This window comes from Martes martes, assembly GCF_963455335.1.
Source record: "Martes martes genome assembly, chromosome: 2".
Lineage (NCBI taxonomy): Eukaryota > Metazoa > Chordata > Mammalia > Carnivora > Mustelidae > Martes > Martes martes.
This window is the reverse complement of record NC_137889.1, coordinates 18,396,232-18,411,857: the sequence shown is the minus strand read 5'-3', so window position 1 is coordinate 18,411,857 and position 15,626 is coordinate 18,396,232. Positions and strand designations below refer to the sequence as shown.

The 15,626-nt window shown below is 47.7% G+C and overlaps 1 protein-coding gene across 2 annotated transcripts in view; it reads right to left on the bottom strand.

The window, feature by feature from the left end:
- Positions 1 to 1,466: 1,466 nt before the first annotated feature.
- MFHAS1 (multifunctional ROCO family signaling regulator 1) overlaps positions 1,467 to 15,626 on the bottom strand; it is a 95,254-nt gene continuing 81,094 nt past the window's right edge. Inside the window, exons 2-4 of one of the 2 annotated variants that reach the window (XR_013966383.1) lie at positions 14,041 to 14,167; positions 8,361 to 8,471; positions 3,266 to 3,929 (exon numbers count right to left, since the gene is read on the bottom strand). Coding sequence is in view for 1 of the 2 variants with exons in the window: in XM_080796112.1 (XP_080652238.1) it covers positions 3,896 to 3,929; positions 14,041 to 14,167 (161 nt within the window). In the remaining variant the exon portion in view is untranslated. Of the gene's footprint in view, positions 3,930 to 8,360; positions 8,472 to 14,040; positions 14,168 to 15,626 lie in introns of both variants that reach the window. The other variant, XM_080796112.1, reaches the window with a different exon arrangement.

Sequence of the window (15,626 nt, the reverse complement as noted above, 5' to 3'; positions counted from 1 at the left end):
GGGGGTCTGCTCGAGGATTCTCTGCCTCTCCCTCTGCCTCTCCCCCCTCCTCACTCAATCTCTCTCTCTCTCTCTAGTAAATAAATCTTAAAAAGAAATAATCTCCTGATATTAATGATATGGTTAGATTCACATCTGTCATATTGATTTTTATCCTCTCTATATCTCACTTTCTTATTCCTCTATTCATCCTTTGGTGTCTACTTTTGCATTAAGTGGATATTTTCTAGTGTAACATTTTAATTCCATTAACTTCTTGAATATATTTATAAATTACTTTCTTTAAGGGGTGTTCTTAATCTTACAACACACGTCTTCACTTACCGGAATCTACTTCAGATTCCTATTAGCTTAGTTCCAAGGAAACACAGAAACTTTATTCCTACATAACTCCATTTCTCCCATGCTTTTTTGTGTCATTATTGTTAATTTATGTGCTCAGCAAGTTTAAAGAACTCCGAGTTTCTGGGTTTAAAAGAAAACCCAAAAAACACAACGAGGTTCCCAAATGATGAGTTATTTCCCTGTACTACTGTCTTCAGCAGGAGGGGCGGCAGCAGCAGGACAGAGGACTCGCTGTCCCCGCGTCCCACCCCCCCCCCCCCCACGCTGCAAGGGCTGCGAGGGCCCAGGGCCAGCTTCCCCAGCCTTTGGAAAATTCTGATGGCCACACCTGGGTGTCAGCTTTCTGGCCCCCAGAGGCTCCACCTGTCTTCTCAGGTGGAGGGGCCCAGAGTGGGCTTCTCTGTTCTCCGTCCCTCCCTGGAGGCTGGGCTCCTGGGGAGCTGACACTTTCCCTTGCCTCTGAGCCAGTACCTGTAGGTCCGGTGACTACAGACCCCTCCCTGCGGCCCCGGCAACGCACGCAGTGGTGGCAAGGCCTTCTGTTAAGAACTCTCTGGAAAGCAAGGTCTGCAAAGAGAACTTGCCAACATGTGCTCAATTCCCAAGTTAGATTGAAGAGTATAGCGAGTTGCTGATAAAGGGTCTGATTGAAGAGAGAGCCCATATTCAAGCACTGACTCTGCTCTGGAAAGAGGCAGGGTTTTAAACAGGGACCTGTCAGTTTTCCTTGTGGGGGCTTCACCCCCCAGTAGCACGGCCACCATCCATCTCCCATGAGCTCAAAAATGACTAAAAAAATAAGAAAGTTATTCCTAGAACTGAAATGAAAGAAAAGAACAACAACAAACCCAAATAACTAAACTCTGCAAATAGAATTGTTTCACCATTTCTTTGTATTTTTATTGAATTTTTTGACCTTTTTTTTTTTTTTAAATTTTTGCCCAGTCAAGACAATTCAAGGAGAAACCACAATTACAATTTACAAACTGTGGTATGAAAAAGAACACACACACACACACATCCCATCGGGAATTATACCAAACCCTTTCCTTTTTATTCATTCAAAAGAGCCCAATGCACAAATGTCAAACATGAGCACTGTCATTTTTTTTCTTTCTCTTGGAAGGGGGGAAAAACATTTATCCTGGCAGGACTGTTACAATTCTAGGAAGTGGTTTTGATACCACAGGCTGCAGGAATAGAAACCATAACCAACGTGAAGGGTGTTTGCGAGGCAAGGGACAATGCAGTCTGCAAAGTCTCCCGTTGTGCTTGGCCTTGGCTGGCTGTGTCATCCCAGGTATGGAACCACCTGCATTGACCCTGACCGTTTCAGTAGAGCAGAGCGTTTTCTGTTATCTCCAACCCTCCCCCGACCCTGAAGCAAGGTCTCCGGCTTTTCTGGAGCTGCTTCTCGTCACATGTGACACCGAGATTTCTCCTTATACCGCTTCTCTAAGGTTCAGATGACAGCACAAAACATCACTTGTCCAAAAATAGCAGTTATTAAGAATGTGGGCATTTATGTTCATAAGAATAACAAACATTTTGCAGGGTATGTCACCCAAAGGAGCATTTTTTTTTTTTTTTCACTTAAAATGGTCCCCTGGGGAGTTAGCCCGAAGTCACATCCTTCAGAGTCCTTGCGAAAGACTGGTCAAATTCAGTTCATTTGACAGTTTCGGAACCCTCTCGTGCCAGTTACAAAACTCCTACGCCCAACAACTCGATGGTCCCTAAAGCAATTAAATGTTACCATTTGGCTTGCACGCACACACACGCGCGTACACACACGCGCACACAGAGGCGCACGCACGCACACGCTCCCACAAGAACTGTGACCAAGGGATTAAGCAGGTGAACTTGTGACTGTGTTCTAACAGGAAATGAGATCTCAAAATCGAGGTGGCATATTCAAGTATCCAAAAATGCAGAAAGAGTCTGCGATCCCATTTGATTTTATGACCGTGAGAAATCACACTCGTTTAACCGAGGTTCTGGCGTTAAGTCAAGTCGACTCCCGGGGCACCCAATCTACGGAGGTCAGCTAGAGAACTTTCCCAGGGCAGCCGCTCGCTAGCTGCTTATTCTGTTTAAAAATACATCAAGACCTCTTACATTGGCATTGCAAGGGTCAATACTTTATAGAAGAAGGAAAAGAAAACCATCAGCTGATTCACTTTTCATGCCTCACACCGCGGACTCACTGTTTGACACCTTTTTCCAACCACGCGCAGAGGAGACAGCTGCAAACAGAGCCCTTCACCTTCGTCAAGGAACATGTTACTACTGCGGCTGATGCGTTCGGCCGCGATTTGGAATGGACGAGAGAGCCATTTGCTTTGCTCTTCATGTTCTACTCTGTGGAGACTGAACAACAAAGGTTCCACTAGTTCCTAGCGGGTGACCATCCTATCAGAGGCAACTCACTGTCTTAAGGTCTGACAGCCAGACGTGGAGGGCTATCAGGGCGCTCTGCTAAGTTCCACAGACTCTGTTGTAGAGAGACAGAGAAAAGGACTCGTTAGCAAAGCCCTTTGCAGGATTCACAACGGACTCCCCATTCCCTGGAGCTATTGAAAGAGTTTCGCATGGACTCCTCGGCCCCTCTGTCCCTGTGCCCTGAAGAATGCACCGGGCCTCCATCAGCACACCAGCCAGTGAGAACTCACTGTTGACAGGAAACCCAGCCCACAGCAAGGACCACTCGGCCCGGCGCTGGCAGACAGGCGGGCAGAGCGACCCCAGAATCCCACCAGGCCACCCATCAAACCGACTCACAGGCAGGGGACCTTGATTTAAAACAAGGGGAGGAGACACTGCCTGCCATACACGTTTAAGGTTCTTGCTGATTACGGGTAACCTCTAGGACCCCAACACTTAATCCGTGGACAGAGAGATTTTTTTTTTTTTTTTTTTTGTAATCTCAGAAGGATTAAAGAATAAAGAATGAACAAAAAGGTCTTATGCTAAAATAAGAAATCAGCCCCATCTTGGCACAGGTCTCATGCAGAATATCGCACCCAGTGTGAACTAACGCTAGAAGCATCAAACTGTATAAATTTAAATGTATTTGCATATTATAAAAATAAAGATAAACATATACATATTTTACACTAGTCACGGAACAGCAATGAATGGTCAGTCGATCCCTCTTTCACATTTAACAGAACTGAAATCTGAGTGCTCAAAACACGGCCACCTAAACGAACTATGGCTTTTATGTGGACAGAAAACAAAATCCCTGAGAAGCCATTCGACTTTTTTTTTTTTTTCTTTTCTTCAAGTAGCGCTCTCCTCGGAGGATCACAGTTCTGAGGTTCAGGTTGTAAAACATTTGCTCCATGTTCTCCCCTAGCCTCCCCCCTACCCCTCCCCGCTCCTTCTACAGGCCAGGTCTGTGCCCTCCTCTGCAAGCGCCCCACGCGTCGATTCACTTGAGTTCAGGGGACACGCGCGCGGGAGCGTGGAGGGTCTGCCAGGTGTGAAAGATGGTCCAGGTGAGTTTGGATGCTGTCTTTTCTCCACGGAAATTCCACAGCCATAGAAGTCATTGGTTTCTGTGCTTTTCACCAACGTTCTTCCTATATGGGTAGATGAGAAGAAGGCAGATCAATGACAAAAGGTGACAGGAGGAGCATCTCAATGATAAGAACTGGAAGGAATCATAGGACTTGGGTTTTTTGCAGATTTTAATTTCTACTTCTGGAATTCCTTATAAAAATGTAAATGTCGGGGGCGCCTGGGTGGCTCAGTGGGTTAAGCCTCTGCCTTCGGCTCAGGTCATGGTCTCAAGGTCCTCGGATTAAGCCCTGCATCGGGCTCTCTGCTCAGCAGGGAGCCTGCTTCCCCTCCCCCTCTGCCTGCCTCTCTGCCTACTTGTGATCTCTCTCTCTGTCAAATAAATAAATAAAGTCTTTAAAAAAATGTAAATGTCAGGCAACTCATGATTCTTCAAAGGAAAACATCTTTTCATAGAAAGCTAGGCAAAGGCTTCTGTTCATAACACGAAGTTCAGACATAAAGACGAACTCTACTAATCAGTAATAACCACCTAATCCATTGTCATTTCACAGCTGAACTAGATTTCTAATCAAGAGCCCCAAACTCTAACCCTGGGTCCTTTCAAGAAACATCCACAGACGGACAGACGGGGACACACACACACACACACACACACACACACACATAAGCTAAATGACCCACTAGGAGTAGGAATCTATCCTGAAAAGTGAGAACTCTTGGTTTAGGATGTCTATCTCACCTAAAAGGCATGAATTCCCTTAAAGCGTCAGAGGCAAGGCTGTCAAACCAAAAGCCAGAGTCAGATGAACAGAAAACGAAGAAATGCCTGCATCGCCACCTAATTAAACAGAGTGGCATTCAATTCAGGGAAAAATGTCCAAGGCCCCCATCCCTTATATTGGCTTTCCTACAATGACACGCAGACCCTCCACGCTCCCTCTCTCTCAGGGCTCCTTGATTTTAAGGAGACTGCGTCTAATATTAGCAACATTACCAAAAATCTGCACCTCCCCGTTTACTAACTGCTTACTCCGTGTCAGGACTCACACCACTCACCGCAGTGCCTTATTCGATGACACCTCGATCCCGTAACATGCCCATGAGGTAAGCCCCATCCCCCTGTGCGTTCACCAAGAAGGAAATTAAGGTTCCAAGAGGGTCCAGAACTTGCCTGCGGGGACGTAGCAGTGTGCGGCAGGGCAGCCTTTAACGAGGGTTACTGGACTCCCGAGAGCGCTGGACAGCTAAAAGCAAGGTGGGGGTGTTTGGGGCCCTCCGGATAGTTTCCTGTTTCTCTAGCACTTGGCCCTGAGGACTCGAGAAGGCCTATTATTATAGTAAACGTCCCAGTAGGAAAAGTTTTGAAAACTGACGCAAATCAATTTAATTGATAAATTAAATCTAATTCTAAAACAATAATCTAATCTAAAACAATAAATCTAATTGTAAAGAGGATGGCAGTGTGGAAACTCATGCCTCCGCCGAGCAGTTTACCTTTGGTCGTCGGAGCGCTGTGTGTGTGTGAGGGGGGGGTATATGCTGGGCAAACATTTTCCCGCTGACTCTAATGAGCCTTCAGCAACGCAGACAGCTGTGTCTGGCTGTCCGGTCCCCTGAGCCACATGTAGGACAGAAACACAAGAATGTCTAAGCAAGGGTGCCCAGAGGGAAATAGTCCACTCTTCAAGGCGGGGGGGGGGAAGGAAAACGAGTTTGAGTGTATTTCCCCACTAATACCACTTTTCGTGTTCAGGCCCTCGAGGAAAGGAAAGAGCCGTCACATCACCCGCCTTCCCCACCTCACACTGCTTCTCCATCCCGAAAGACCCGCCTCCAACGTTACTTCCCGGAACTTTTCTTAATCCTTCCTGGCAGCGTTCTTTGCTCTCGGTGCCCACAGGACTTTGTTGATACACCCGCTGCCGCAGGGATCACATTTTGGTTGTAATTAGAGCCTCCTGAGTTTGTTTGGTTATGTCTCCGGTTCCCCTTCTCCCCAAAGAGACGACTGGATTCGTGAGGGCAGGGTCTGGCTGGCTATTTCTGCAGCCTCGGCGCCTGGCACGATGCCTGGAGGGTAAATCCTTAACAAAGTGTTGCTGAATGAATAATGAATAAGATGTGATGAGAAAGTCACGGGTGAAAAACAGCCCAGATACGAGACCATTACTGTCCTGGTGGCATGTAAGACGTGAGGCGAGGAGTCACTGATTCCACGCAGAAGGGTGAAAGATGGTGTCTCCAAGGAGCTGACACATGACCTTGGCCCTAAGGACGATGGGCCTTCACCAGGTAGGAGAGGAGGGGTGGCCGCTCGCCATGAGCTGAGAGCCAGCCAGGCGTGCCCTGTGGTGGGTCCTTCCCATGGTAAGGGAGTGTCGCACATGTCAGCAGGGTGGCTGGGGACTGTGAGTCGTGCCTGGGGGTTTAAACTGGGGTCTATAATCACCAGGAAGCCATGTAAGGCTTTTAAACAGAGAAGTGGCAGCATCTGACATTGAAAGATAATATTGGTTTGAAGGAAAAAAAGATCAGAGAGATGGAGGCTAGTTGGGACTCAAACACAGATATCTTGGTAGGGACAGGTGCATCGAGGGGAAAGCAAGGGCCCAAGAGAAAGTCACCTGGCCTCATGTCAAGGCACACTGAAGAGACGGGAGGACAGGCCTCAGCAGAAGGCCGCATGGTGGGGAGAGGGGAAGGGAGGCGTTGCAGCAGACGGACTCCTAGTATAGCAGAAGGGGGCAAAGCAGCGCCACTCCCGAGGTGGGAAACACAGACTGATGGAGAACACGGAGGGCGAAGGCTGTGATTCACACCTACAAAGCCTACGGGGCCTCTCAGGGAGCTGCAGTGGGCCGCCGGAAAGAGAGGTCCGCCCAGGCTCAAACCCAGGTGATTGAACCTGCTTTTCCTGGAACACAGCACAATTCTTAGGCTTAGGCTGAAACTGCAGCTCTCCCATGTTATATCAACAGGTCTCTTATTTTCTGTTTTCTGATGCTTTGACATCTGGGCCCTGGCTGACCTTGGAGGGACTGAGATAGCAAACAGCTCCAGGGTGAGTGTACCTCTCAATACAGACCAACACCACAGAGTCCACACCCTGGGACCGCTTCCTTTATCAGGCTCCGACAGCGCAGGCCGCTGTCTATCTGCCCTCCTCACTCTAGGGCCACGTACCAGACACCTAGCGACTGCCCCTACGCCCCACAGCCTGTTGAAACTACTCCGCCTGGCCACACCTGGCCAGCACCTTCCCACATTAAACACAACACAGGCTCCTGCCCGGTTCCTCTGGCTCTGCCTCAGGCCCGACCCCGGCGCTTTCCCAGGGCACTGTTCATCACAAGCTATCTTTTCCATGGCACTCTGTTATTACACTACATTTTCAAACAAACGTGTAAGTAAGAACTCAGTGTGAAAACAGTGCCAAACCTGGGAGCCACGACATGGGTTTTAGGCCCAGCTGCGCCGCTCAGTACCTGGGACTGTCAGACCGTGGCTTGGTCTGGAGCCCAGAGCTCCCCACCTGATATGATGTAAAGGGTTGTTAGAAGCATTATGGGTTAAGGGGGCTTTTCTATGAGGGTCCATCGGGCACCACAGATGTTTGTGATGATGATATGAAAGAAATGATAGCACTCATCTCCTCTTTCTCCCATGAAGATGGGGTTAGGACACCACAGGGGTCCTTAGACACGGATCCTCGAGGGGTGAAGGGGAAGGGAAGCCGACATTCTTCCCTACCTACCCGGCACACACGTTTACCTTCCCCGGGCAAGGACTAAGTGCTGCTAGGTAAGTCAGTGAGCACATTTCATTCTAGGATCTAGATCTGCATTTCGAAATTCTGTCTTTTAGGAGTACCTTGATACGCTACCCACAGGGCACACCACCAACATTCCTGGTAGGAAAAACAGCAACCAAGTTTACTGAGCGCTGTGTACTCTATTGGCCGTGCCAGCCGCTCCCCTCGCAATGGTCTCTCTCAACGTTCCCAACAGCCCCACTAAGACAGCCGCTTCTGGACCCTGCAGCTGACAGGGTCTACAGTCACGGCACCAAGAAATCACGAAGATTCAAACTCAGGCAGCGTTAAGTCCAGAGCCCAAATGGCCTTGAGAAACGAAATGTGAACACTACTTTTAAAAAGCTATTTGCTATGTGATCCACTTGAGATTTTCCTGATGTTACATCCATGCATCATGAATTTTATTAAATGACTTCTTTTTTCCAGCAAGGAACGAAGATGACTCACGCATGCAGTATCTTCGTTTTAGGCAAAAGAATCAAGAAGTTTCCTTATTCGTAATTCCCAAAGGCTTCTTGATTCTGGATAAGCAAAGGGTTTGTCATCTTGAAATGCACCGCTGTACAAGATCTCTTCATCCCCAACCCCACCCCACCCCTGTTTTCCCCCTAAATTCTCGAGTCCTTAGGAAGCCTTTATCTATTTAAGAAACCCTCTCTGCTTCCCAGAGACTTACCCTTAAAAACTGGTGCTCCTAAAGTCACAGATTGGGTACAGTAAAAATGATGACAAAGGGGAGAGAAGCACTATCTTTTCCACTTAATTTTCCAAGAAAGTATGGAGATACCTAAGCAGAGAGGGAACAAATTCTAGTATCAGTGTGGCTGGCGGGGCACTAAATCACCCAAGAGACACGATTTCTGCTGGCCTGCGAGCACAGCGAGGCAATGAGCTGTCTTACTCCCTACAAAAAACACAGCACATCCGCATGATACGCTCCCCAGGCCACCTCCACATTTAGCTCCCTTCCTTCCGAAATACCATCCCCACCTGTTGTGTTTTACCGCTCTGTGGTCAGCGAAAGATTCTCCATCGTTATAAAGCCAAAGTCATGTTGCTCCACTGATTTGAAAAAAAAAAGAAAAGAAAGAAAATGACCAAGTCCCTACTAACTAATCTGAGGGCACTCTAACATATTTTGCCTGTTGATTGGATGAAATAAAGGCCACAGAGTCTTCCTTCTGCTTGTTATAAAAGGCTGTTTCCATTGGTCTTAAATATCCTTATGTCATAACAATGGGAATGCCAAAATTCCTAGGCGAGGTCATCACTGCATCTTTGGGACTACTTATAAACAGTAAGAAGCTGGGATTTACTGGGGTCTTCCTTCAATGGGAACGCTACAGTATGTACGCAATGACCCAAGTTTCAAAAGTGGTTCTGAAAGGCAGTGTCTCAGCCCTGCCTTTCATCCTCAGTCATACTTTCTGGAAAAGGAGAAAGCTTATCAGCTCAACAATCGTCAAACCAGCCAGTGTTTTCCAATCCGGCAACACACGAACTGTCCCGATCCCGACTGACTTCTGTGGTCGTGTCCACGACCCCACACAGATGTGGGATTCCACCAGAAAAATGGCAGCTGGCAGGAGATAAAAATGATCTAGTCCCATTTCCTGCATGCTCAAGGGTGAGTCCATTAAGAAACCACATGGAAGGGATGCCTGGGTGGCTCAGTTGTTAAGCGTCTGCCTTCGGCTCAGGTCCTGATTGGGATCGAGCCCTGCACTGGGCTCTCTGCTCAGCGGGAAGCCTGCTTCTCCCTCTCTCACTCCCCCTGCTTGTGTTCCCTCTCTCTCTGTGTCTCCCTCTGGAAAATAAATAAATAAAATCTAAAAAAACAAAAGGAAGGAAGGAAGAAAGAAACCAACCAACCAACCACATGGAAGAATGTAGATTGCATTTTAGGATGCCTTAAGGTAAAACGTTTTTATATGCTGACCTACTGAATTCTGTCTCTTAAATGAAACTCAGGAGATAACTGAGTCATCTGGCTGTTTACTGGAGTCTATACTTTACTTGCTAGCTGTGGGGTTGGTCTAAACCTCTCTGGAAATGAAAGAGAGGAACATTCTATAGGCACCTAAAAATAAAAAACGAACAGCAAGCTGCCATTCGCCTAAAGAAGTTCACGCGTCCCTTCTGAACTGGAATTTAATGCGTCTCAACGTGCAGGGCAGGCGGGATAGAGGTAGGAATTTACAAACAAAATTTTTAAAAATAAACTTAAATGAATTGACTTTCTCCTTACTTTCCCCACCGAAACGATATTTTTGCCCCTTGTGAGACGTGTCATGTCCAAGACTCAGTATCCCTTTCATGTCTCGGCATCATGTCTCGGTTAGGCTGACCATTCAGAATTCCTGGTGGATGAGTGTGTGAGGTGTTGGAGGGGCTGACAAATGAGATGGCGAGAAACTGTTCACAACGTACCGCGTATTAAATCACCGCGATGAACGTTTCAAGTATCTTACAATTTTACTGTCAATTAGACTTCACTAAAGCTGAAAAAAAACAAAAGATTGGTGGCTGCCAGGGGTTAAGGAGGGAAGGAGAGGAAGGCGTCCTCTGACTTTCAGGGTACTGGAAATAATGGTTTAGGTACGATAATGGAGGCTCCACAAACCGAAGGGACAGAGTGGGGAGCACCGCGCCGAGTGTGGAGCCTGATGTGAACTGTGGTCTCTGGGTGACGACGATGTGTCCATGCAGGCTCGTCTACTGTCACAAGTGTGCCCCTCTGCTGGGGGACATCTATGCAGGGGGAAGCCGCAATGTGTGGGGGCAGGGGGACGTGGGATCTCTCTGTACCATCTGCTCAGTTTAACTGTGAACCTAAAACTGCTCTACAAGATAAAGTTTATGTTTTGAAAAAAAAATGCTACCTATACTCCAAAAAAAGAAAAAGAAAAAATGATCTGAAGAAGGCAGACGTCCCCCACTTTGCCGCCGATGTCCAACAAATGGGGGGCTGGAAGCAGGGTGGGCGCAAGACTGAACTAGGCCAAGAAGAACACTTTATAAGAACTGCTTTGAAACTCATGAATCTGCTTAATACCAACACACCAGGCGGCAAAGCCATTCCTGAAAGTGACACGAGAAATTTCTTGACTGCGCGGAACTAGGTGTTGCGTGAGACGGAAGCGGCTGCAAACGGGCACACGTTTCCTTCAGGAGTGGTAACAACGTCCTACCTCTAGACCGTGGTGATGGCTGTGTGCCACAAAATAATGTGTCAATAACCACCGCATTATTTAAAAAAACGTACCAGACAGAATCCATATATCCTTAAGGAGGCCAGAATTTTTCAGAGCAACCTAGCCAATGTGCTACGAGGTGAATTTTCCCCTCATCTCAAAGGCAAATATCCTTGAAAATCAGCCCAGAAGAGCCAAAGTCTGAAGTGACTCACATTTCTATCTGGTAATCGGTGAAGAGGACAAGAAGCCACTGAGCTTCTCGGTTATCCCCTTGGAGGGTGAGGGAGAGGAGAGGCATCTCATTCACGGGACCTTTTCCCAATGGAAAGCTGGCTTGCCAATCACCAAAGCAAAAGAGGAAAGGACGTCGTCTTTAAAAAAACACTAACCTATTCTTTTATTCTCTGTCTCTCCCCACAGGGAAAAACACACAGAAAAATCTCAAAATGAGAAATAGAAAAGCTTGGAATTTTTAAGGAAGATCCCATCAACGAACAGTGGTCCATGATTTTTCTAGCACACGGCAGCCCCATTATTTTATACGTGGCCAGAGGCAGGCTCCAAGTTAAATGGCAAGTCTCTGTTCTGACCAGTAAAGGAGAGGAGTAAGTTGGTTAAAGAGCTTGGACTGTCTTTTCAGAAACCACCATGAGATCGAGATCGATGGTGCTGGAGGAGAGGGTGATGATTCTGATGGGATTCTGGAGGACTTTTCGGGCTGAGGCCTGCTGTGCTGGCGTAATTACTAAGAATGCTCCTGTCACCCTCAACCCTTTCCTGATTTGAGCAGTAAAATACTGACCCACGTAGCACGGATCAGCGTTGCCTTGGTGCTGACAACTGGTTATGGACCAGAGAGAGCCTCTGTAGCCAAGGATAAAGCTCACCGGCGAGCGAGCACCCCCTTAGAGTCAGGGAGGGGACCCCAGTGATCAGAAAGCCCAGCATGCACACATTTGAGATCAGCAGGGGGACTACCATTTTTCAGACCCACACCTAGCCCTTCCTCCCGGAAGTTTTTATCTATATGCCTGATTCAGAAAGACAGCTCTCCACCATCCACCTGCGTTTTCTGGGATGACGGAGAAGTAAAAGTTCTCTCTGCCACGACTTGCTCGAGTTAACCTGGCTCGAGTTCTAAAGGCAGTGCAGTAACAGCCCAGCCTCCCAAGTTCTCCTGCCTACTGGCAGCCCCAGGTCTAACTGTTGGGGTCAGACCCAAGTGGCGACCCCAGGATAACTGTCTCCTGCGGCAGCTTTCCTCCTCAGTCCCCCGAATCTCCTACTTTCCATCCCCTGTCATCTGCCTGTAAATCAGACCTCTGCTGGGCAGGGCTGGGCCTGCATGTGTGTTGGTTTCCATGGATATTCCTTCATGTAGAACTGAGACTCCGTGCAAACCCTGCCGTCCACTGTACGAGACTTAAAAAAAAAAAAAAATCCATTTTGAAATAAAACTATTCCCATAGCTAGGTCAAAAGTAGCTTGATCCCTAAAGGTATTCTCTCCAGCATCCAGACGTCGGAGGCTACGTGGCTCTGATGACCCAAGACCTTAAGGCTGCTTATCCACGTAGGTACAACAAAGCGTGCGAGACGGAGGGGCTGAGAGCGTTTTCTCCCGGCTGGCCTACGGCGGGCCTAAATGTCTTTCTGCAGCAGGATGGCGAGCAGCCCAGGGGAGAACGCCGATCAGCGGGCTCATGCCCCGGCGGTTTCTCATTCAAATGGACATGTTAACTTCTACCTCTACCTCTCTCGCCTCTTTAATGCCACGCGGCTATGGCAAACTACTGCCCTCCAGGTCAGAGCTGCGACATCCTTACCCTTTCCCCACGTGTGTCTGACAGAAAGGGGCAATCACATTGCTGTCGTTTGACGGGTTCAGGGCAGGGGATGCTCTGGTTAGTATGAAGCTACTGTGTAATCCTAAGAAGCGCCTCGCGATTTCACAGTGTCTCAGGGGCCCGTTAGTGACGAAGGAGACTGTGTGCAGCAGGTTCGCTGAAGGAGCGTTGTGCACACTCAGCCTTAGCTAAGCGCCCCACCTCGGGCACTCAGTGATGTTTTCCAGCAAAAACGAATTATGGATGTTCTAATGAGTCACCCCGTTTAGAGAAAGGGGTGCCTCTTCCACAGCTGCTAAGGAATGAGCACCCGCTGACCCCTCGCTCTGCAGACGACACACCAGAGTCAGGAAAAGGGACACTTCAGGGCAGAAGGATGAGCCCCATTCCACCCGGGGCTCTCTGGAACGCAGCCTCGTGGCAGGTTTCTCAAGATGAGGAGGACGGGTTACCGTTTTCAAGCTCAAACTTCGGAAGCACCCTATAAAGAGCTTACATATATGCAGAAAAAAATTCTATGTGTCAACTAGAAAGAAAAAACGAAAGTCTGCTGTCTGAATACTTCGTGGGACAAATCATGTTGCCGCCATCCCCCAGATAATGAGATCTGCTCCAAGAAGCCTGTGGCCGCCACTTTCCAAGATCTGCGGTGAAAAGGTATTTCATCTCAGTTTAGGAGTACCCTGTTTGGTTCCTAATATTACAAAAAAGAGACAAACGAAAACCCAACCCAGGATGAGTCTGATGTATAATTACTAAGCTAAGCCTGTGTCCGAATTAGCTCATACGTGTATGTTCTCCGTGTGTAAGTCTGTCTGGGGGAAGGTGGAAACTTCCTTCTGCACAAGCCCTGATTATTAAGGACTGAGAATCAGAGACCCACAGAGAAAAATAATTTACTACAGATTTTCTGTAGGCTTTTCTTATTTAATGAGCCCTCACTGTTCTCACTATTCATTAAAAAAAAAAAAAAAGCTCTTTTTGGATGCATATACCTGCAAATATACTAAAAGTCAATTAACTGCATACTTCAAATGAGTGAACTGTCTTGTATGTGAATGACAGATAGCTCAATAAAGCTGCTAAACACTCTTTTATCAGCAAAGCAAAAAAAAAAAAAAATCATGAACAAGAAAAAAATCACTAGTTTGCTAGGAATAAACAAGCCACAGTATCTCTACCACCTAGAGATCTAGGGCTGCCCCAGAAGTCTTTAGGGTTTTCCAAAAGGTATTTTAACTTGGCTTTCTGTTGTCACAACCACTGAGGCAGGATGGGGAGTGAGGGACAAGGGTACCACATCTGGAACTCACTTAGAACAGGGGCTGATCACAGTCGGTGTAGGTGGGTAAACCAAGGCAACATTCACTCGCTCGCTGCCGTTCTTAGGGCAAATGATCTCTGCCACTCCTTCCGGTCTGGGCTGACTCAGCAGCTCCCCTGCAGGAAGAGAGAGAAAATGCATTCATGAGATGTACCTTAGGAATGGGACCATTTCACAGAGTGTTACAGCGCTGGGGGGGGTGGGGGAAGCAGGGAGGAGGGCAGGTACCGAGGAAGCAAAGGGTCCGCAGACAATGGAGTCCGAGAACAAATATGCCCCCGGGATCACAAGACTGGCCCCCGCTCCCACTCCACTGCCTGAAGTCTCATCTGCGTCACCATGGAGAACGTTCTTGTGGTTGTGGCAAAAGGGCCATCGTTCCAAACAAAGACAGCCTCTGCCACCGTTTTCCTCACCTTCTTTTTCACAGACTGACGCCGGAGATCTTGATCTAGATGTCACGGCCAAGAACGGAGCCAGGATCCCTAGAGCCCCAAGAAGCAAGGGCTGCCAAGGAGCTTTCTGTAATTAGCATTCAGGACAGATGGGACTGGGGCAGACCGTGGCAGCCTTTTGACAAAGCCCTGCAGAAATCGTCTCGAGATGCAGCCCACTAGAAGTGCCATCAAGGTAAACAGCCCATCTCCACACCAGCAAGAGGATTTCTTGGGTAGGTGTGTGTGCGGATTTGAAAGCACCAGCTTAAATACTATGTCATGAGTAAAGGGGTCTAGTAAAAACAGACAATTAACTTAATGGATCACCACAATACCCCCAGGGCTCTGCATGCCTGGGATATAATCTCTCTCCGACTGGATCATTAAATCCCTAAGAGCAGTGATGACTTCCCTTCCTTAGCTTCCCCTCTCTCGTCCACTTACTGGGCAGCTGCCTGACCTCTTTCTCTCTTCTCCTGGCTAGCACGGTGCTCTCACTCAGAGAATCAGCTTCTAGCTGAGGATGGGAGCTGTTACTGCCTCAGTTCCCCAACTTAAACCGAGATGTTAAATAAACCAAACCAAGGACACAAAAATGTATGTCAACTAGGCAAAGATACTACTGAAAATAAGATGTCAATTCTTTGGCAGCCATCACTTATAGAATGGATCTGAGATTCTAGTGATCCCCAAGTTAAGCCAACAAAGGATAATAAAAAAAATCCTTTGCCTCAAAATATCCTATTTCTAAAGGCCCCACCTTCAGCAGAACCCACAGTAATAAAAGCACGGCCATGTGCTGGCCCTTGAACTTTGAACCTTGAGCTTTAAATGTTATTTATTTATTTTTTAATATAATTTAGATTTTTTTTTTTTAGATTTTATTTATTTATTTGTCAAAGAGAGAGAGCACAAGCAGGGGAAGTGGTAGGCTGAGGGAGAAGCAGGCTCCCCACTGAGCAAGGAGCCTGATGCAGGGTACGATCGCAGGACCCTGGGATCATGACCTGAGCCAAAGGCAGACACTTAACCCACTGAGCCACCCAGGCATCCCGAACTGAGAGCTTTAAACGTACATCTCGTTTCATCTGTGTGATGTCTCTATAAGGGTTACCCTCATTTTACAGATAAGGAAGCT